The sequence below is a fragment of the Condylura cristata genome, unplaced genomic scaffold (assembly GCF_000260355.1).
Source record: "Condylura cristata isolate star-nosed mole 26May11 unplaced genomic scaffold, ConCri1.0 scaffold00015, whole genome shotgun sequence".
Classification (NCBI taxonomy): domain Eukaryota; kingdom Metazoa; phylum Chordata; class Mammalia; order Eulipotyphla; family Talpidae; genus Condylura; species Condylura cristata.
In genome coordinates, this window is record NW_004567116.1 from 46,095,531 (window position 1) to 46,117,363 (window position 21,833).

A 21,833-nucleotide genomic window follows, 5' to 3' on the forward strand; every position below is an offset into this window, starting at 1 on the left:
AAAAAAAAAAAAAAAGTCCTGTCCCGGAGGAATATTTAGTTCATTTGTTAATTTGGTAGTTTCTTCACAACTTCCTGAATAAATGCCATGTTCCAAGTATTATGGTGGACATTAGAATGACAGGCAAGAAGAACACACCCTGTGCCCTCAAGAAGCTTACAGTCTGATGGAAAGGCTGACGTGTATATATAATTATTACTAACTGGATCATAATATTATTTATTATATGGAAGGCACAGTAAAAACATAGGAGAAAAGATGCAGTACTTTCTATTCAAAACTTTTGAGGGAGAAACATTAATACAATTATGGTAAGAGTTACAAAAGAAATTGTAGGGAGGAAGAATTTATATAGAGACCAAGGTTAACTTACTTTTGAGGAAGCAATATTTATACTACACTTGAAGAAGGAAGAGTTGTAAGAGTTGTGTGTTTGAGGACTATGTCTGGTTTGAAACTGCTTGAATCCAAAGTAGGAGTATGAAATGAAAATTGCAAACGAGGCTTACAGGATGAAAGGTCCTAATCATTCAATAAGTTGTCATTTAATTTTTATTTGCGACATTTAATTTTTCCCTAAGCAAGCACTATAATTATAGATTAATTTTCCATTTTCTAGAGTTTCATATAAGTGGAATCATATACCTTATGACAAAACCACAAAGATTTTCTTTTAGAGTTTTTTGTATATGGATATTGAATTGTTCTAGCGTCCTTTATTGAAAGGGTTGTCCTTTCTCTACTGCTTTGCCTTTGTGCTTTGTCCCAGTTAGTTATCCATATATATATGTATGTGTGTGTGTGTGTGTGTGTGTGTGTGTGTGGATTTATTTCATTTGTCTGCCTTTATATCACTATTACCATGGCTGTATCTGTTATTAATAAATTCTGACCCACGTTTCTTTGTCATTTAAGCACCAAAATGCTATATGTGCGTGTAGTATTTTGGAGAAAGAAAGAATGAAAGCATTGCATGCTAGGAAAAGTATGTATAAAATATGCAGATTAGATGTCAACACAATAATTCCCAAACCAAGTGATTATTACTGAAATTGTCATAGAAATATGAGAAAGTGTAAAAAAGACACAAAACATGGATTGAAAAGTAATTACTTTCCCATAAGAGCGAAAATTATAGAACTATAATTAGCCTTAAAAACAAGAACTGGAAATAATTCTGTAGTCTAAGTGAGGTCTTCAAAACAAAATGGTAAATACAACTAATCAAGTAAGGTGGTTCTAGACTTTCTATTCAGTGAGTAGCTCTATTTGGAGGTATACCAAATAATTTTTGATATTGGGTCTTTTCTTCCAGTTGGAGAGGTTTTTTATCCCTATAAAATTTATCCCTATTAATCCCTATTAATTTAATATGATTGCTTGTCCATAGGATTTTCCTACATAGCTAAGCTGTATGTTGAGTTGTCACTGACTTTTAGATACAGTTTTGCTCCTGTACTGGTGGGTGGGTGCACAGGATACAGAACATAACTCCTAAATTAAGTGCAAACTGCTGTTTAAGTTTGGAAGATTGTGGAGTTTGTTAATTATTGATTTTCCCCTCTATAGGTTTGCTCATTTAGCTGCAGTAAAGCTACTAGAGGGACTACAGAAGTATGATATAGATGATGAAAATGATATTGATGAAAATGACGTGAATTTTTTCCTAAGACATGGTGTTGAGGGAAGCACTGATGTGAAGGATGATTTATGTCTCAGTGAATCAGATAAAACAGATGCAAGAAGTAAGTGTACACCTCTGTTGTAATTTGTCCTTTAATAAATGTCATAACTTTTTCCCCACGAATCTGGAAATTATTCTAAAGATATTTGCTTTCTACTAAGTAAATGGTAGCTACTTACCATTTTGGGAAACAAAATAATATAAATAATGTTCATTATACAAATAAATAATACAAATGTTCATACCTAGGAGTTATTGAACATAAGGAGAATGAATCAAAGACATGATATTTATCCTTTGCAGTTTTAGAAGAGGAAAGATATTTAAGTGGGATCATGGGAAAATGAAAGAGATATTTTGATAATGGCTTGGACTAGAAGAGAGATGTTTATAGAGGATGAGAAATGATTTGGATATAGTTAGAGGGTAGAATTGATAGTATTTGCTGATAGTCTTAGATGACATGTAAGGAGTAATCAAGGATGACTCTTAGATTCTTGGCCTGCCTACTAGGTAAGTAGTTTAAAAGAACTATTTGTTTAGTATAGAGTAGCAGGAAGACATTTCAGAAGTGGAATTTGGACTTTTCCTTGGAGCGTGGTAGCTATTTATATAGGCAAAATTGTCTAGGGATATATATTATTTGTGTAGCCTTCTGCTAGTGTCCTTAACAGTACATAGAAACAGTCCTGCTTTCTGGAATTCAGGAATCATTCTGAATCTGCTCAGCATAGTATTAGAGAAATGACTGAAATAATGCTTTGTCAGTTCTTTCTCTTCCCAGTATTCAGTATATATTTATTGAGTACCTGTTATGTGCAAAACATTGCCTTAGGTGCAAGAAGTTACATTGATGAACAGAAAAATAATTTCTCCATATTTACTTCTTTCCTAAACTGACCTGCTTTTTTTATTTTTTAAAGCTGTGAGGGTCTTTAGCATCCTTTCTTTGATTCCCTCAATATCAAGATTAATAACCTACCTTATTTGTTAATGTGATTTCCTGAAATAGTTTTCTAATTTTGCACGTGTTTTCTTTTATACTAATTGCATTTTGGAGACATAAGCCAAAGATTTAATTTTCATAATTACTGATTGAAGGGCAGTCTTATTTCATTAAATGATGTCTTAGTGTACCTAAGCTGCTATAATAAAATATTGCCTGGGGTGGCTTAAAAACAGAAATTTAATTTCTCACAAATTTGGAGGCTGAAAGTTCCAGATCTAAGTCTAGTAGTCTGTTTCTGCTAAGAACTCTCTTTCTGACTTAAGGACAGTCACCTTTTGGCTGTATAGAAAGTGAAGTGGTGTCTTTTCTAAGGGTACTAATCTCGCCAAACTAAGGCCTCATTCTCATAACCTCATAGTCACCCCAATCACTTTCAAAGGTCCCATCTTCAAATACACTATAAAACTAAATGGATGTATCTCCTCAAAGATGAACCATTTAACAAATGGTTAAATAGTAAAGTACTCCACATTAATGAGTAAAACTGGGAGTGTTCTGTCTCTCAAAGGGATAGGTGAGTACTTTGATGCAAATGTATACCTATTGTAAATAAAACTGAGTAAATATTGTGGTGCATATAACTCTTGAGTTGATGATTTAACATTTAGATGGTTATCCCAAAGTGGGATTGCTGGATCATGTGATAGTTTTAGCTTTATCTTAGTTTTTTGAGGAAGATCCAGGTTATTTTTCAAAATGACTGCACCAATTTACATTCCCACCAACCGTGTACCAGGGTTCCTTTCTCTTTATATCCTCACCAACATTTGTTAGAGGTCTTTTGATGTAAATCATTCCCATAGGTGTGAGATGATATCTCATTGTGTAGTTTTTGCTGATGTTTTCTTTCACTGTGCAAAATCTTTTTAATTTGATGTAGTTATAGTTGTTTATTTTTGCTTTTATTTCCCTTGCTATTGGGGTCTAGTCCCCCAAAATGTCTCTATCATCGATGACATGCCTATGTTTTCTTCTATGTTTTCTATTGTTCAGGTCCTACATACAATTTTTTAAAAATTTATTTTTACATTCTTCATTTTGTGCCATTTTCCATCTTGGTTGTAATTCCCATGGACTGCCCACCACCAATTCACCTGTGTGCCATCACCATAGTCCTGTGCACCTTTCCCACCCCATATTTGATCCCATTCCCCACTCCATCCCTGTAAAAAGTCTCTGGTATATAGTTGTTCATTGTTTTTTGTTTTTTTCTTTATTACAGTTGCCTTATTCTCCCCCTGACCCCTTACATTCCTGCTATTAGTGAAACCATCCAGTATTTTTCTTTTTCCTTTTGACTTATTTCATTAAGCATGATCCCTTCCAGCTCCATCCATGTGGCTGCAAAAGGCATAAGTTTGTCTTTTTTGATTGCCGAGTAATATTCCATTATGTATATGTACCACGTCTTTTAAATCCAGTCATCTACTTTTGGGCATTTGGGTTGATTCCACTACATACAAATCTTTACTCCATTTTTTTACACATGGCTGTCTAGTTTTACAAATAATTGTTGTATAGATTTTCCTTTCTCTTTTGTCATAAATTATAAATTATAAATGTGTGTGTGTGTATGTGCATTTATATATCTGTAAAAGGATTTTTCTGGGCTCTCAATTCTATTTCATTGATCCTCTAACCTGTTATTCCAAAACCATGCTGGTTTTGTTTTATGCTATAGTTAAAAATTGGTAACAGATGTCTTCTTTTTTCTTAGATTACTACAGCTGTTTGGGGTCTTTTGTGTTTCCATATAAAATTTTAGTATTTTATATTTCCTTGAAAAATATCATTGGAATTTTGATAGGGATTATATAGTCTTTTTGACTATGTTAATTCTTCTTATCCATGAACATGAGATATCTATCTCCTTTGTTAAATTTGACCTTAGGTTTTTAATTCTATTGATATAACTATTAATGGGAGAATTTTCTTGATTTTTTTTTCTTCTCACTTTTTTGTTTGCATATAGAAATGCAGCAGGTTTTTGTGTATTAATTTTGTAACATGCCTTTTACCGTATTTACTTATAGTAATTTTACTTATTTTCCAACTGGGATCCTTTTATTTCTTGTTTTAATATTCTAAGACTCTAATACTAACCTAAAGAGGTGAAAATAAGACATTCTTCCCTGTTACTGATCTTAAAGGAAAAGTTTACAGCTTGTCATCATTGAATATGATATTCAATAGTATAGGTTTATAATAGATGGTGTTATTATGATAAGGTATGTTTCTTCTATACACATTTTGTTTAGCACTTTTATCATCAGTCAGTTCTGTATCTTACACTGTTTTCTCTGCATCTATTGGTACAATTGGTACAATTGATTTTTGTTCTTTGTTAATGTAGGATTGGTCATATATATGTTTTGAAGCACCAACTCTTGGTTTTGCTGATCATTTGTAGTATCTTTTTTGCTTCTATTTCACTTATTTCCACTATAATTTTTATTACTTCCTTCCTTCTGCCAACTTTTATCTTTGTTCTTTTTCCAGTTACCTTGTATATTAGGTTAAATTGTTTTATATTTTTCTTATTTTTTAATGTGTTAACTTTAAGAACAATTAACTTGTTGAACAATTAACTTTAAGAACAAATAACTTCTTTATTAACAATTAACTTTCCTCTTAGTATTGTTGTTTCTGCATCCCAGGTGTTCTCATGACTTGTATCTTCATTTTCATTTGTCACCAAGTATTTTAATTTATTTATTTAAATATTTATTTATATTTATACATACAAGAACTGGGGTGTACACCACAGGTATGGGGAGTGAGAGGATTCATCAGACAGAGTGGGGAGCAGTGGGAGAGACAGAAGAGGTTTGCTATGCCATATGTGGGTTAGCTCCTTGGCCAGGGATTTTTAAATTTCTGCCTTAATGTACTCATTTCTTTTTAGCCATCATGGTGCTCCCCTGGAGAATTGTTTGAGGAGCTTTTACTAAGTACTGATGTGTGAATTGGTAGGATTGGGAGAGAGATGAAATGTATAGAATTCAAAAAAGCACCCCTATTGATTTTGATGTGTGCAATTTGCAGCTTGTAGCTATAAACAACTAGAGATAAATTTGACTGCAAAGTATTAGGGAGAAGAATTTGTGATTTGCTAAAATGATTCTATAAAATGGTGTCTCAATTTTGCACTGTTGAAATTTGGGGCCAGAAAATTATGTGTTGAGGGGGGCTCTCCTGTGCATTGTAGTAAGTGTAGTAACCTCCTGGGCCTCCACCCCCTAGATGCCAGTAGCTTGCTTTCCTGCCTCCCCAGTTGTGACAAACAAAAATGTCTCCAGGTGTTGACAGATGTCCTTTGGTGGGAAAAATCACCCCAGGCTGAGAACCACTGCCACAAAAGGATGGGAAAATTTCCACTTTAGATGGCTGGAGATTAGCTAAAAGCAACTCTTAGTGTACTTCCTTTTCTCAGTATCTCTTGCATGGATATTGCAAATGCCTAATTCCAAAATATGGAGATTGGATTATTTATGGTTTATTTTAAATAATCCAAGCACATTTTAGTTTTATTAATTTTCTGATATACAGCAGATGATGCATGTTATTAATTCTAAAACACTATTTGTCTTCTTTAAACCTTCTTTTTCATTATATTGCTATTCATAACTATCGGTACATACTCCAAAAGCAAGGATGATTCCTACACTTAGATATTTTATTGCTTATTCACCCAGAATTCTGTTACTGACTTGTCTTTCTGAGTATATGCCACCCTCCTGGTTGTTCCCTCCCTAAGCCACCTAAACATTGCCCTTGGGGGTAGAATATACTCCAGACCAACCTGCTGAGCACATGAACTGTTATCTGTCTGAACTATGTTCCTATTCAACTGTCTTGCAGTGAGAGCTTATAAGAAAATTGTAGAATTGAAACAACACCTGGAAATTGCTGAGAGCAACTATAAACACTTGGGAGGGATAACAGAAGAAGATCTAAAGCAGAGGAAAGAACAGCTTGAGTCTGAGAAGTAATATCTTCAAAACTTTAATGATTTTGTGGTTTTGTTACCTTTAAATGGCATGTGGGGGGTTTGTTGTTCAGCAACTTGTTCTTTCATCACCACCAGGGATTCTAAGTTCCTGTCTAAGTTCCTGAAAGAAGTCTTAAAGTAGAGATAATTGAGAATATTTTTGGTGGGGGGGAATATACCTAATATAAAACTTACCATCTTAACCATTTTTCATAGTGTAATTTTAACCACTTTTCAGTGTGCAGTGTGCAGTGTTATGATATTCACATCTTTATACAACCACTATCTAAAACCTTTATCTTGCAAAACTGAACCTCTGTAAAGATTCAAGATTTTTTTTTTTTGAGGCTCCAGCTGTTTTGAGTTTTTCAGTCAACACAGTCTTTAACTGTTGCTATCAACTGGACTACTTACTCATGAATCTGAGACCGAGGCTGCTGGGCACTGACTGCAGGACCCCCATCAGAGTGTGTTCTGGTGTGGGGACCAGCTGTACAGCACCCTCACCTTTCACATCCTGCATGCTAACTTGGCTCTCTGCACACACTTGATTCCTTGCTAATTAATTAATTCCAGCTAGAATGAGGATGATCAGAGTCTACTTCCTCCTTTGCGGAGAGAAAGGAAGAGAGGGTCTGTAAAGGGCAGCGCCCATGGTTTCTTTCTCGTACTCCCCTCTCCCCATCTTCCTTGGTAGGGTCTCTCTCCTTCCACACTTTCAAAAACTGTTGTCTGCTTCTGCTTCTGGTTTAGAATCCAACTCAGTGAGAGATCTGGTACTCAGAGCAACATCTAAATCTTTGGTTAGGGTACATGTGTTACCCTCTGTGGATACTTAGGAATTTGAAAACAAAACAAAGTCTTAAGCTGAAATACTCTCTATTGGAGGTATTTATTTTTTTTAGTAACACAAGGAAGCTATGGCAGACCAAATACATATATTAGATTGGGAGATGACATCCTATGAATAGCTACTTATTTCCTCTATGCTGCTTAAAGTGTTTGGAGAGTATGAATATTGTTAGTAATTGGCCTTTATGTAAGAGCCTAGCTGAAAGTACATAAAGCCATTTGTAGTCTAGAAAAATGGAACACCTCTCAGTGAAACACTTATTTCCTAACTGAGTTTTAAGATAATGCTTTATTATTTTTTTCTCTCCTTCTAAGGCAGATTATCAGAATACTGCTTCTGCTGCTTATATTACTTCTGAGAACTATTATATATCAGGCACTAAGAATAAGCCTCTTGGGCCCTCCCTGGTGGTGCAACAGGCTAAGGCACAGCACTGCAAGCTAGCAGCAGCCACTTCAGTATGAGCTTGATCCCTGCCCCGGAGGTGATCCACATGGCACAGCAGACCTCTCCTGTCTTTGCTGCTGCTTCCCTCAGCAGTGTACTTGGTCAATCTGGCTGTTCTGCTCGCCACTCTCATCTCTAGTGAATCCTCCTACCACCCCTGTATCTCTGGCCTGTACCCCAGTTCTGTATGCATAAATGAATAAATATTAAAAAAAAGAATAAGCCTCTTTCATACTTATCCACACAGTCTTTACAGCTTAAAGGAGGTTAAATAACATGAATAAAGTCACAAAAAGAGTAACAAAGGTTGGAAGCCAAGATTTGAGCCCAAATTTGTATGACCTCCAAACCTGTTCATCTAAGATGATCATGATTTTTGTAGCCTTTATTGAAACTCTGCTGTTTGCATTTCATTGTTCAGTGGCTATACTATTGAAATAAGTGATTCTGACATATTTTTAAAATGATTGCTTTAATTTTTGTGCCAGAATATAGTGTCAAATCAGTTAAGACTGTGGTGTTTTTTCTGAATAATATTCTTTAGCATTTGTTCTCCGTGTGTGTTGATTGCCTCTCCTAACCTTGGTTCTTATTGTAAAGAAATCCTGGATAACTATTTGAGGGACAGCCATTAGCTTTTGTTATTGGCCATTAATTTAGGTCATATCCACTGTACAAGACATGGTTGTGTTATTCTCTAGGGAATGGTTTTCCTTTCTTAGTTGTTGAATGCTATGCTTCCAGAGTGGGCATTCTTCTTTCCTGTCTCCAGTCTTAACTCAGGTCATGCCATCTTTCTGCTCACACAGGCCAGTGGCTTCCCACTCATGGCAGAGTAAAAAGCCTAACTCTTTACTTTACTATGACTTTCCACTATGCTTTCCATTTTACCTGTCTGACCTACTACTCTGTTTTTAAGCACTCCATCCATGTTGGTCTTTCTTACAGCTCACCAGCATACTTCTACCTTAGGGCTTTGGCACTTCTGTTCCCTCTGTCCGGATATCTGCTAGGTGATCCCTCTCACTTCCTTTAGGATTTTGCTCAGAAGCTCTTCTCATTAAGGCTACCTTGGCCACAATGTTTTAAGTGTTAATCCTCCCTCAACAAATCCCCCTTTTTTTTTTTAAGATTTTATTTATTTATGCATACAGAAGTAGGGTACAGACCATAGGTGCAGGGGCAGCAAGAGGATTCACCAGAGACAGAATGGGGGGGGCAGAACAGGCAGATCGACAAACTACACTGATGAGGGGAGCAGTGGGAGAGCAAGGAGACGTCTGCTGCCCCATTGGGTCAACTCCCGGGTGGGGGATGGAACTCGCATTGAAGAAGCCACAGCTTGGCTTGACTTAGCTTTAATTTGCAATGCAGTGTTCCAACCTGCTGTGCCACCAGCAGGAGGGCCCTCAATAACATTTTATATTACTTTATTTCCCCCCCTTAGCATTTATCACCTTGTAACATAACCATATATTTACTTATTTTTTGTACTGTCAGTGTTACTCCACTGCTAAGGTAAGTGCTATAAAGGCTAATTTTGTCCTATTTTACTCACTACCTTGCCATAGCTAGATCAGTCCTGGCTCAAGGTAGATTTCTCACTCCCTATTTGTTAAGTACATGATTTGTTTAATATGCCTTCTATAAATTGCATGGATTCTTTCCATTATTATTATAATTATTAGTTGATATTGGAGATTAATTGAAAAAAATTTTTTTGACAGAACGATCAAAGAGCTACAGGGCCAGCTGGAGTACGAACGACTACGTAGAGAAAAATTAGAATGTCAGCTGGATGAGTATCGAGCAGAAATGGATCAACTCAGGGAGACATTGGAAAAAACTCAGGTCCCCAACTTTGTGGCTATGGTTGGTGTCTTTCTTAACATGCTTATCTTTCTCAAATAGTACACAAAAGTAGATAAGAGTACAAGGTGTGGACTGGGGTGCTATTTGGGTTTGCATCCTGGTTAACAACCTTTTTTGGTTCAACTTATTTAACCTCTCTGTCTTAGTTGTAAACTGGTAAGGCCAGTAGAGTGTAAGGTTTAAAGGAATAGTGTTATAACTACATAGTGACATAAAACTATTTTGCTATACATACATGACTGTATAGGTATACATATGTGTGTTAGTGCTCTTGTTTATAAGTGCACTGCTACTATTTTATTACTTTTGAGTTATAGAAGAATTTTTTTAATAAACAGAATAAGCAGTAAGAGTTTTAAGACAAATGTGAACTATTCATATTTTAGCATCTAAATGACCAAAATAAATTCCTTTGAATGGACTCTATTTTAGAAAACATCAGCTTCGTAAAACAGCATGTTTAGAAGTGGAAAAGAACCAGCATGGAAGTTGTCACAGCATCTCTTGGTTTCCTTCCATAGGAAAATGTTTCTTTAGTCACTGTGGGTAAATTAATTCTGTTTCAGAACTATGTCATCTTAAATCTGACCTGTAATAAAAATTTCCCAATTCCTTTGGAATTTCCACAAACTAATCATTAATTATCTTTAAAAACTATGTAAAAATATTAAAATAATATATGAAATTTTCATAAAATGTCAAAAATAGTACAGACATTCCTTCCCACATTAAATTCTCTCCAGAGGAAGCTACTTTTAATGATTTGGTATGTCTCATATTAGACAACATTCTAACTCATTTACAAAAATGTTTGTGTATTTTTATCCATATGCAAACCCAAACACTTTCTCTGGATTTTGGTATCTTCTAGTACTTAATTTTCCAAGTGATGAAATTATAAAAGTTATTCTATTCTCTTATTCTTAAAATATTCTTCTAGTACCTCCTTAAACCCTAGAGATACATATTGGCCAGCTGAGCTCCCGTGGCCTCCGCAGACTGAGCAGAGGGATGCAGAAGCTACCACTGACTCCTGATCCCTTCCCCCTTTGCTGGTGGCAAGAACTCTTCTGACTGCTCCAGTCTCTTCCAAGGCAGGGACATATGCTTTTCTTTTCCAGTTGTCTGGTGCTTGTGAAGAAGGCCCAAGCCTCACACCTTTTGAGGCATTCCAAATGGATTGCTTAGAAAACTTGTTTTTAGCTATTTAAATTATTCTTTTTCTTTGTTCAGAGCATCTGTTCTCAAGGTTGGGCTTGATTTCATTCCATACAGCATATCCATAAAGCCTTGTTCTCTACCAACAAAGTGTGTGCAGGGTTTCAGGAGCACTAGCTCAAGGGCCCTGTATTCTATGCACATTGGCTCTTGAAGTCCTACTACCAATTTTTGTGACCTGGCACCGTTAACCTCTTCAACAAAAAGTTCTGAGGCTCCATTTCCTCATATTTGGAGGGGGGTTATGTTCCTCATAACACCCCCATGGGATCGTATTGGTGGTAAAGAAAATGTGTAGAAATCCTGGGGCATTTTCTGTTTAGTCTTACCGATAGTACTCCTTATAATTTTCTCCTTTTTCCATCCTTTGTTTTCTGTAATTGAGTGAAAATAGAAGGTAGTGAATGTGTTGAACTTCTGATAGTTCAAAGAGCTTATTTTGCAGTGGAAATATATATAAAGGGTAAATAAAGTTAATTTTACATTCAGTCAGCATTTATGTGGCGTTTTCAAGCCTCTCTGACCAAAAAATCTCTCTAGTGCCACCTTCTGGTCAGGATCTGTAATTGCATGCAACTACACCTAAAAGTTTTTTTCCTCATTAAAAAACAATCAGCAATATTTTAAATTTTATACGTTTATCCAAACAAAAATTGTTAGACTAGTTTGACTTATATAGTGCACTCAAAATTTTTAATGAATTTTCATAGTCCTTTCTCACACCTCATCTTTGCCTTATCATATCATTATCATTATCATATTGGACCAAACTTTTCTCCGTGGTTCTGTAGGTAGCGTGTCTTTTCTGAACTTGCCCCATGCCAAGCCTTTGTTTAGTTTGTTCATATATATTGAAAGCTTTTTATCAACTTTTCTTTTCAGAATCCCATAGGAACCATGTTTATCAACCCCTTCCCAATCAGGCTGACCATACATGATCTCTCCTTTCCCTTAGCCCTTTGACCTGCTCAGAGTACACCTCATCATTTGTATTAATGCTTAATTGGACGTTTGTTTTACCCACAATCCTTTAAATTTTAAGTTCTATGAGATCCTCTGACTAACCTTAGTAAGAATGTCTTTGTCATCATCAGCAACAGTTGCTGAGTACTTTTTTCTTTTTAAGGTTTATTTATTACTTATGCATACAGAACTGTGGTACAGGCCAGAATTGCAGGGGCAGTGAGAGGCTTCACCAGAGACAGAGTGGGGAGCAGAACAGGCAGATAGATGAAGTACACTGCTGAGGGGAGAAACGGAGAGACAGGAGTGGTCTGCTGTGCCATGCAGGTTACCTCCAGGGCGGGGATCAAACTCTTACCCAAGCAGCTGCTGCTAGCCTCACAGGGCTGTGCTTTATCCCGTTGGCCACCAGGGAGGGCCCTACTGAGCATTTTTATGTTGGGTTTAGTACCAGGTGCTTTATATTCAACAGCTATTGTCTTCATTTTATAAATATGATGTACATTTACATTATAAATACATTGCAGTATGCTAATTTTATTAATAAGTTATAATTTTAAAGTAAATCTCAGAAAACAATTTGTGTAAAGTCCCAGGGCTTCTTAACATGGGTGGCCATGATTGGAACTAACTGCCTGGCCCCATGTCCATGATTTTAACACTACTGGCTGCTGCAGTTATAACCCCTGTCTTTCCTGCTCACTCTTGGGCGTATAGGAAGATATATTGTGAAAGATTTTCAAACTTTTGATGATAGTACTTTAATAGAACTAATTTATTTATGAAATTTTATCTATAAAACTTACAATTAGGTTTTTTTAAGATGTTATTTGTATTGAAATTATATTTATTAACTCAACTATTTATTGTAAATTGTGTCTAAGTTTAAAGCTGAGTTGATAAAACTTCCAAAAGGGAACACAGTATATCTGTCTGACCATAGGATAAAAAAGGTGATAGACTGAACTTCATTAAAATAAAACTTCAGTTCATCAAAAAACATTAAATGGATTGAAAAGGCAAGCCAGAAAGTAAAAGTGCCCTTTCTTCTCTTCCCTTTCTCCTTCTCCTTCCTCTCCCTTCCCTTTCTTTCTACCCAGAATGTGTTAAGAACTTACAGAAATCATGACAAATACAACTTAGTGAAAAACAAATCAAACAAATAAAAAATCACCTGGGCAAGATTTGTAGAAGCATTTCACAAAATAATCTTTTTGGGGAAGATGTTTGATTAGTAAACATGAAAATGTACTCAGAATTATTAGTTATCAAACATGTAAATTAAAACACAAATCAGATGTTCACAGTGGCTAAAATAAAACAAAACAAGACAAAATGGACATTGTGAGATGTTGATGAGGATGTGGAGCTATTGGAAAGTCTTATGTTACATTGGAAAATCTCAGTATCTATTAAGGCTGAACATACACTTAGCTAAAACTCATTCCTAGTGGAATTAATATATGTCTCAGGGTACACAAATGGGCATCAAAGACATGTACAAGAATGCTACTGATATTAAATGTAGAAATATTTTTATTCACTTATATTTATAAATAACCCAAGTATCAACAGTAAAAATAAATGCATTTTGATATTTGAATTTCTGTTTTACACGTTATAAATTTTTGCTCTGCACATGGGTCAATTTCTCAAACTAATCTTAGCAAAAGAAAATAGTCTAAAAGAGTGCTGTATTTCTATGCAGAGCAAAAATAGGTAAGTCAAGATAAAAACAAGTCAAGATAATTAGAGCCTGGGGGGAGGAAGATGGACACTTGTGGGATACAGGTAATATTCAATTTCTTCATCTTAGTTGTGGTCACTTTGGGTGCATTTACTTGGTAAAACTTCAGCAACTTTTCCCCTCTTTGTTCTCTTCAGTATGCATATTGTACTTTAATAAAAGCATTTACCTTAGAAATTCTATACTATATAGGAACTGTAGTAGTTTTGGCAGAGATGTTTGTTCATCGACTTCTACAGCACTGAACTTCTATGGCTTCATCCCCATAGTCAGTATCATTCAGGAAGCTGGTGGGCTAAAGATTTGGGTCATGATTATTGATCACCGCTTGCTAGTCAGCCTCATATTCCATGGTTACATGGTTACTTCCTGGTTTAACTTAACCTTGTTTTCTACTGAAAAGGGTGTGGAGCTGGGTTGGACTTTGTTACAGTCAGAGTCCTCCTGGCCTCTCCAGTCCTTGGTCATCTTAATCTATGAGCCTATATGATTCCTGGAGCATCTTGAGGCTTAAATGAGTTTATCCAAACTGAGCTCTTAATCTAGTTCTAGACATTGTGCTCTCTCTTTTGCCATACAGTATCGACACTGTTAAGAGTTTGTACTAGGAATCAAGAAGCTGTGATGATCTCCTTGTTAGTTCCATATACCTTTCATAGGGCATGGGACTTTAAAAATCAGAATTCTATTTAACTAAGTAATAATTTGGAGATGTATAACCTGTCAACACATCCATGTGTGCAGTACTGTTAATCTTTTCCACAAATTTGTAAAGTCAGCAAAACAATACTGGTTTATATTTAAAAAATATATGTATGCCTAAGCACCATAATTCTTATATTCAATATCTGAATATAGTTTAATTCCCAGATTTAGAAAAAGACACATATTAGGAGAAAATATATTTCTGGTTGTTATTTATGATGAGAAAATGAATAACAGTGAAGAATGGTAATCAAATGTAGAAACTTTTGGAATTTGAAAGCTTGTAACTTAACTAGAGACCTGTTGAGTGCCCATCACATAGTTTATTTTGAACTATACAGTAAGATGCAAGTTACATTTTTTATGTTAATAGAGGCTTTAATATTTAATCATTTTTTTACTTATTTGGAATACTTACAACCTTTAGAAGTCTGTATATGAGAAAGGTAAAGGAAAAGAAATATATCTGTTTATGGAGATCTAGTAACTCTTGAGCACTAGAAAGTTGTCTATCTCTGGCCAAACTATCTTTTGCAACATCTTTCATGCTTTTTCTCTAATTCCATCTAGTTGGATGAGGTTAAAATATTGCCTTACCTTACTGTTTTTCTTTCATGGACATATTTGCATCCATTCCCATATACTCTTAGGGGCTTTCTGAAAAGTGGGGAATGAATCAAGCACTTTATATCTGCCACTGCACCAGATTCCTGGGTGCAGGTCTTATTTTTTATTTGCATACCTACAGTATAGTATATATAGTATACAGTACAGTTATAGGAATTGAAAGATTGAGTAAAGCCAGTTACATATTTGGTATTTGCTGGAAGATAGGATTGAAGAATGGTTATGAGAACATGAACTTTTTTAAGACAAAAATCTAGATTTGAATCTGCCATTCATTTTGGCTTGTAAACATGGTGCAGTTTAACTTTTTTGACTTCTGTGTCTGCATCTATAAAATGTTGGTAATATGCTCTACATCACCTTGCTATATATGGAAAATACGAAATACAGGAGCACCAGGTGCTAAGTCTCAATGAAAGTTTGTTGCTATTGGGCTTCGTACTAGCCTTTTGAAGGAAGAGACCATATATATTACCTTCTGCAGATTCTCCATCTCCTTAAATTTGCAGCTGAGATGGGCAGGAATCAGGTGTGTTGTCTGACTTTGCCAGGTGGTGGTGAGATCATGGCAACTTACGTCCAGATTCACACACAGCTGTGTGGGCTAAACTGACGGACCTCGTTAGCAAAGCTGTTGGCAGGAAAGCTGTGGGAAGTGCCACCCCGCGATGGGCCGCTGCGGACAAGGGCTGTGGCAGTTGTCATGGCCCAGCTTTCAGGTTGTCTTGCCTAATTGCAACAGAGCATTTTTGGCTGGAAAAATTACTTCAAGATGATGAATATCTTGTGAGCACTCAGGCTAGTTCTAGCCCTTTCTTGCTGCTTTCCTTGGCTTTCATTACATGAGCTCCCTGTGCCAGGTCCTGAGAATACAATGGATGAGAAATAGAAATGGTGGTTGGTGGGCAAATGAGACAAGAGCCATAGAAAGATGTGTGAATACTGGGTGGAATGAAGGAGCCAGAATTGTGTTTCTTAATACAGTGGGCTTATAAAGAACCCAGAGGCTGACATTATTAACCCTCTGTATATTTCACTTAGCAATATGTTGTGAATTGTTAGTGTAAAATAGATGCAGAAATAACAAGGTGTTCTCTTTGGAGGTTATATTAGATAGAGAAAGAACTGGATGATTTCTCAAGGTGCCTCCAAGTTTATGATTCAAAACAATATTGTTACTTAAAATTTGAGAATTTACATAAAACCTGCAAAGAAAATTAACTCAGTGGTTAATTCCTTTCTTGTGGAACAGATAAAACAAAAGATAAAAATGTTCCTCGAGCCTTGAGATCTTACTTGGCTCTCTTTTCCTTTGCAGGAAGAGGGCTCTTCTTGTGAGTCAAGCAAAGAGAAACGCCGAGTGAAGAAAAAAGTGACCTCTGGGGGAGTTTTTGTAAGAAGATCCTAATCAGTGTAGTAACTTTAAATAAACTTGCTTGATTTGTCTCTTATTTTAAAAAATTGTTATAAATATAAATCTTTATAGGCTCTTCTCAGAATTCATGTTATTCCAATTCTGAAAACAGACAAGTGTTAACATAGTAACAAAGGGATTGTTAAAATCACATGGATTTGGTTGTGATTTTAATATCTCCCAATAAATTTTTTACATATTTACATAGGCAAGTGAAGAGTAGATTCATGGATAATTAATTGATTTTGCAAGTATTTATGTAAATTTAAAATATTTGATGTTGAAGATGATCTGGTAGTCAAATGAAGTCTAGTCCTACATAAAAATTATTCAAGACATTTAAAATCTACAATGGTTTCTAGATAATACTTACTACTATTATTGAGGATATGATTTTTAAAAACTTTTCAAATGATGTGAATTTTAAAAATCATTGATCTTGGGATATAAGTACAATATTAAAACTGTAAGTTTTAGAGAAGAACAATAGCCAAATAGTTTACTCAGGAAAGTTTTGCATGAATGAAAAATAAACTCTTGTAAAAGGAAATAAAAATCCCTTAAGGTGCTTTTCTGTGCTTTATGACAAAGGAAGAAAGAGGGGGCCAGAATAAAGGAGACATTGCTTTATTATTTTCCTTTCCCCCTACTCTGTTGGTCAGAAACAACTAGGTCATTTCTTAGTTCGGTTCTGACTTCAATTCCCTTACATTTCCTACCCACCATCCCCAACTCCACTTGAGCTGGAAACTTTTTCAACTCTATTGGAACAGATGTCTGGATGCTGGGCCACCTGTAAATCTGATTGCTAGCTTTGGGCTTCACTAGTGACTAGTCTCACTGTCTACCAGACTGCCCACCCGCTAGGCCCCGGTGTGGATCCTCACATGGATCACAAAGGCCACTTTAACCCAGAATCACCAAAAGCAGATTGTCCTGACAGGAGTGTATTTGGCTGCTAGGAACAGTTAATGTTAGTCAAAGGTCTGTAAGCAAGTGCAAAGAAAATTGGCTTAGCTATCATTTTGATAACCTTTGTGTGATTAGTGCAAGTTTTCCATCAGTGGAAATAATTGTTGTCAACCTTTGTTGGGCGATTAGATATGTGTGAGATACGTGCTGTCATGATTGTAAGTGGGGCTGATTCAGCGCCTTTTTTTTTTTTTAAAGATTTATTTATTTATTCATACAGAACTGTGGTACAGGCCAGAGATGCGGAGGGTGAGAGGATTCACCAGAGACAGAGCGGGGAGCAGAACAGGCAGATCAACGAAGTATACTGCTGAGGGGAGCAGCGGGCGGGTCAGGAGAGGTCTGCCACACCATGTGGATCTCCTCTGGGGCAGGCGGGAATCGAACTCATGAGGAAGTGGCTTAAGCTTCTTAGTACTGTGCTTTAACCCGCTGCGCCACCAGGGAAGGCCCAGCGCCTGTCTTCTTAACCTCTCCTGGAATCTCCACAGCCAGCTTTGCCCCTGACACTACATGTGGTCTATTACCTCCTAGCCTAGTTGTCCTGAAGTTAATCCCAGCATTCAGCATTGGAAATACTTTGTTATACTTGTTCCAGTTTTTTTTTTTTTTAAGATTGATTTATTTATGCATACATATAGGCTGGAGGTGGGTGTGGGGAGGTGAGAGGATTCACCTGAGAGTAGGAAGCAGAAGAGATCTATTCAAATACACTGCCGAGGGAGCAGTGGGCAAGACAGGAGAGGTCTGCTAAGCTATGTAGGTCAGTTCCCTGGCCACATCGAATTCGTGCTACAGTGGCTGGGAATAACTGATAGTGCTGAGACTTTAATCTCTGCACCACCAGGGAGGTCCTGCTACAGTTTTCTTAAGGCCATGTTTCCCTCTATATCAGTGACACCGGAAAACAAATGACCATGAACTTACACACTTTATTTTGAAGAATACACAATACACAAGAAGTGCCTTTGTAACAATGGATATTTGCCACATGTAAAAAGGATACCTTTAAAAGCATAGTGTAATGGAGATCATTTTTAAACAGCTCACAACTTTTTAGATCCAGTGCAAATTTATTGCACTAACAAAGCATTTCAAGTCTAGTGATTTGTTATTCATGCTTGTTTCACACTCTGAAAAGGAGTTAACTTTACTGCTTTAAGAAAGAAAATAATTGTTCTAATTACTATGTTTAGTTTCTAGAATTTAAAGTTATTAACCTTACACTCAAGCCTTTATCAAATTAGTAGTACCTTAAAAAGATGGCAAGTTAGGCATTAAAGATTGGTATTAAAGGAGCTGCTTATTTTTTTAACCACAGATGAATAACATTTTCAAGTAGAAAATAAAAAAAAACAAACAAACCCGAGCAGAGTGTTGTAATAGAAGCACACAGCCTGCGGGGCAGCTCTCTGAATGGGTCACCAGTTACCTGTTTTCCATAGTACTTGGACTTAACTGGGTTGGTGGCTGCTCAAGGTAAGGACTAACTTCCCTGTTCTTTTGCAGACAAGATAACTCTTACCACTCTGGACCAGAGTCCAAGGGTTTTAGAAGCTGTATGCCTAGGAAACAAAAGCAGCCACCCATAGCACTTGGAAAATTATAAGGGTGTTTGGAGTTCTGTGGCAGAAATGGGGATTAAGGGTCACATATTTATTATGTTAAATATGTAATGAAATACAAAAACAAGCGAAAAGGTGTAAAGGAGATACAAATAGAAATTCTGATATTTTTAGGCCCTACCTGGTGGTGCAACCAGTTTGGACTTAGTACTGAAAGGGGGCCTTAGCCGCTTCAGTGTGAGTTCGATCTCCTGCCCCGAGATGTCCCAGATGGAGCAGCAGATCTCTCCTGACTGGCCCACTGCTCCCCTCAGCCTGTCAATCAGCCTGTTCTGCTCCCCACATTGTCTCTGATGAATCTTCTCACCGCTCTTGCACCTCTCGCCTGCACCCCCGCTCTGTATGCATAAATTTATTTTTTAAAATTGGTATTTTGCTTTCAAGCGTCAGAAGATTTTCCATCTCTTGAGGTAGAGGATTCAGTAGGGTATTAAGTGCATAAGATTTAGAATTGAAGTCTGTGACTTTCCAGATGTATGGTGGTGGCAAATTACTTGACTTCATTTGTTTCTTCATCTGTGAAGTGTTTATACTACCTACCTAAGAGGATTGGTGTGAGAAATAGTGAGTTCATACTTACTATTTAGCTGTTGTTTCTAGTCAATCACAGTCGCTATTCTACAAAATGACTATCACTAATTTCAGCATAACCTTTTTTTCTTTGTATTAAAAAAATATTTAGGGCTCTCCCTGGCGGTGCAACGGGTTAAAGCACTGCATTATGAAGCTCTCTGAAGCCACTGCAGCATGCCATTTGACACCCTGCCAGGGAGATGACCCATATGGCCAAGCAGACCTCTCCTGACACACCTGCTGCTCCCTCAGCTGTGTATTTCAGTCAGTCTGCCTGTTCTGCTCCCCACTCTGTCTCTGGTGAATCCTCTCACCCACCACACCTCTGGCCTGTACACCCGTTCTATAAACATAAATCTTTAAAAAAATTTAAAACTTACACAGTAACATAACTAAATTGTTGAAAGAGTAACAAAATGGGCATTATGTTTGTTTTTCAAAATGGTTAAAGGTTTTCCTGTCAACTATTCTTTATATAAACTTGCTTCAACTATTTTATCACATTATTAAGTAGTGTGCATGAATAAACTAGGATCTGAGGCCATAAACAAGAACAGTAGCTAATACTCAAGAGGTTTCTTACTACTCGCAGAAAAATACCCCCCAAAAGTTTAGTGTTCTAGGAAAGCAGTAAAAATGAAATGTCTTCAGCATAATCATAATACAATATTTACAAGTTTGGATTAAGGTTAATTGGGTGTATTTATAGCATTTATTTTGGACACACTTACCAAATACCTTTGTATAGAGTCCTAGCGCCATCTTGGGAATTCAATTTAATATATAAACAGATATAAACAATGAAAGCTACTTTACAGAGTGACGCAGGTGCTAGACATGACGTAGTTTCGAGGCACATGGGAACAGTCCTCTCACTTTTTTTTTTCCAAAAAAACCAAAAATCTGTCTGATTTGTCTGATTACCACCAAAATGAAATCTCTAAGGAAAAAATATAGGTTCTGTAAGTAATGGGACTAGGATAAGGTGTGTATAAGATTTCTATTCCATAATTGGAAGCACTTCACATGCTAAGTCTCTGAAAGAATAAAACCTGTTTTATTGTCCACAACTATGACTGAGAGAATACAGCCACACTGAGGTCTGAAGATCCAGTAAGGGGCACCCCTTCATCTGGGTTATGAACCTGAGATGAAGAACAAATGACCTAAATAATACCTTTATTTATTAACAAGGCTGATATTGGAGAATATAGTTAATAATTTTCAGTTTAGCTTATCACTGTCCTCCGAGTTGGACCGACTCACCCATCCTAAAGCACCTGTTCTGGGGCAGGCTTATCCTGCAGAGGCTGAGGTTGATCCCCACCCACAAAACTTCACGTTCTCTGGACAGTTTGGTCCCACACCAGTGGGGACAGTGGTGGCCAGGCTTCCTGGGGCTTTTACTCCTTTCACTTTACCGTGGGCTCGGTGGGTGAGAGGAAGAAGAGTGGTAACAAAAATATGCTATGAAGCTTCCTTCATATGGAGGAAAGAATTTTCCCTCAATATAGTGGCATAACTTATAACAAACCAATTATTGTTTATTGTCTGTCTACACTAAAATCATCAGTTCCAGAAGAATGAAACCATGTTCTCCTCTGTGCGCAGGGGGACCTGCATGTCGTCTGGGCAGCACGCAGCAGGCTGTTACCACTGAGTGAACAGATGCGTGGTTTTGTGTCAATGGGACCTATATGGTCCTTAGTTGTAAAATCAGCAAAAATGTTATCTACAAGGTGTGATCTTTGAAGAAAATTTAGTTGGAAAGCTTCTGATGCTCACTCACTGAACCATGTAGATTAATGTCTTCACTGCTCTGTACCTCAGTTCCCCTACTCATAAATCAACAAACGATGAGGTTATGTTGAATACTGAATTAGGAAATCTTCAAAGTTATTGTCAAAGCATTATGGAATCTTTTGAAATATTTAGCACTTACTAACCCTGGTTCTTTTTCTGGGTAAAACTAAAAGACCTAAGATGAAAATGGTGTTTTGTACTTCTCTTTAAACTACACATACACTATTAATAGCAGGCCCAATCACAACAAGGTAAAAACATGAAATTCCCCATAAATTTCAGGGGAATAGAGATTATATAATAACAGATATTTGCTGAATTTAAATGATT

The 21,833-nt window shown here is 36.6% G+C and overlaps 1 protein-coding gene across 1 annotated transcript in view; it reads left to right on the top strand.

Moving 5' to 3' along the window:
* Positions 1-21,452, top strand: part of ANKRD42 (ankyrin repeat domain 42) — a 51,951-nt gene extending 30,499 nt beyond the window's left edge. Inside the window, exons 10-16 of the mRNA XM_012725218.1 lie at positions 1,570-1,745; positions 6,555-6,681; positions 9,712-9,856; positions 16,435-16,509; positions 17,723-17,742; positions 20,895-21,135; positions 21,312-21,452. Of these exons, the coding sequence (XP_012580672.1) occupies positions 1,570-1,745; positions 6,555-6,681; positions 9,712-9,856; positions 16,435-16,509; positions 17,723-17,742; positions 20,895-21,135; positions 21,312-21,452 (925 nt within the window). The remainder of the gene's footprint in view (positions 1-1,569; positions 1,746-6,554; positions 6,682-9,711; positions 9,857-16,434; positions 16,510-17,722; positions 17,743-20,894; positions 21,136-21,311) is intronic.
* Positions 21,453-21,833: the final 381 nt, after the last annotated feature.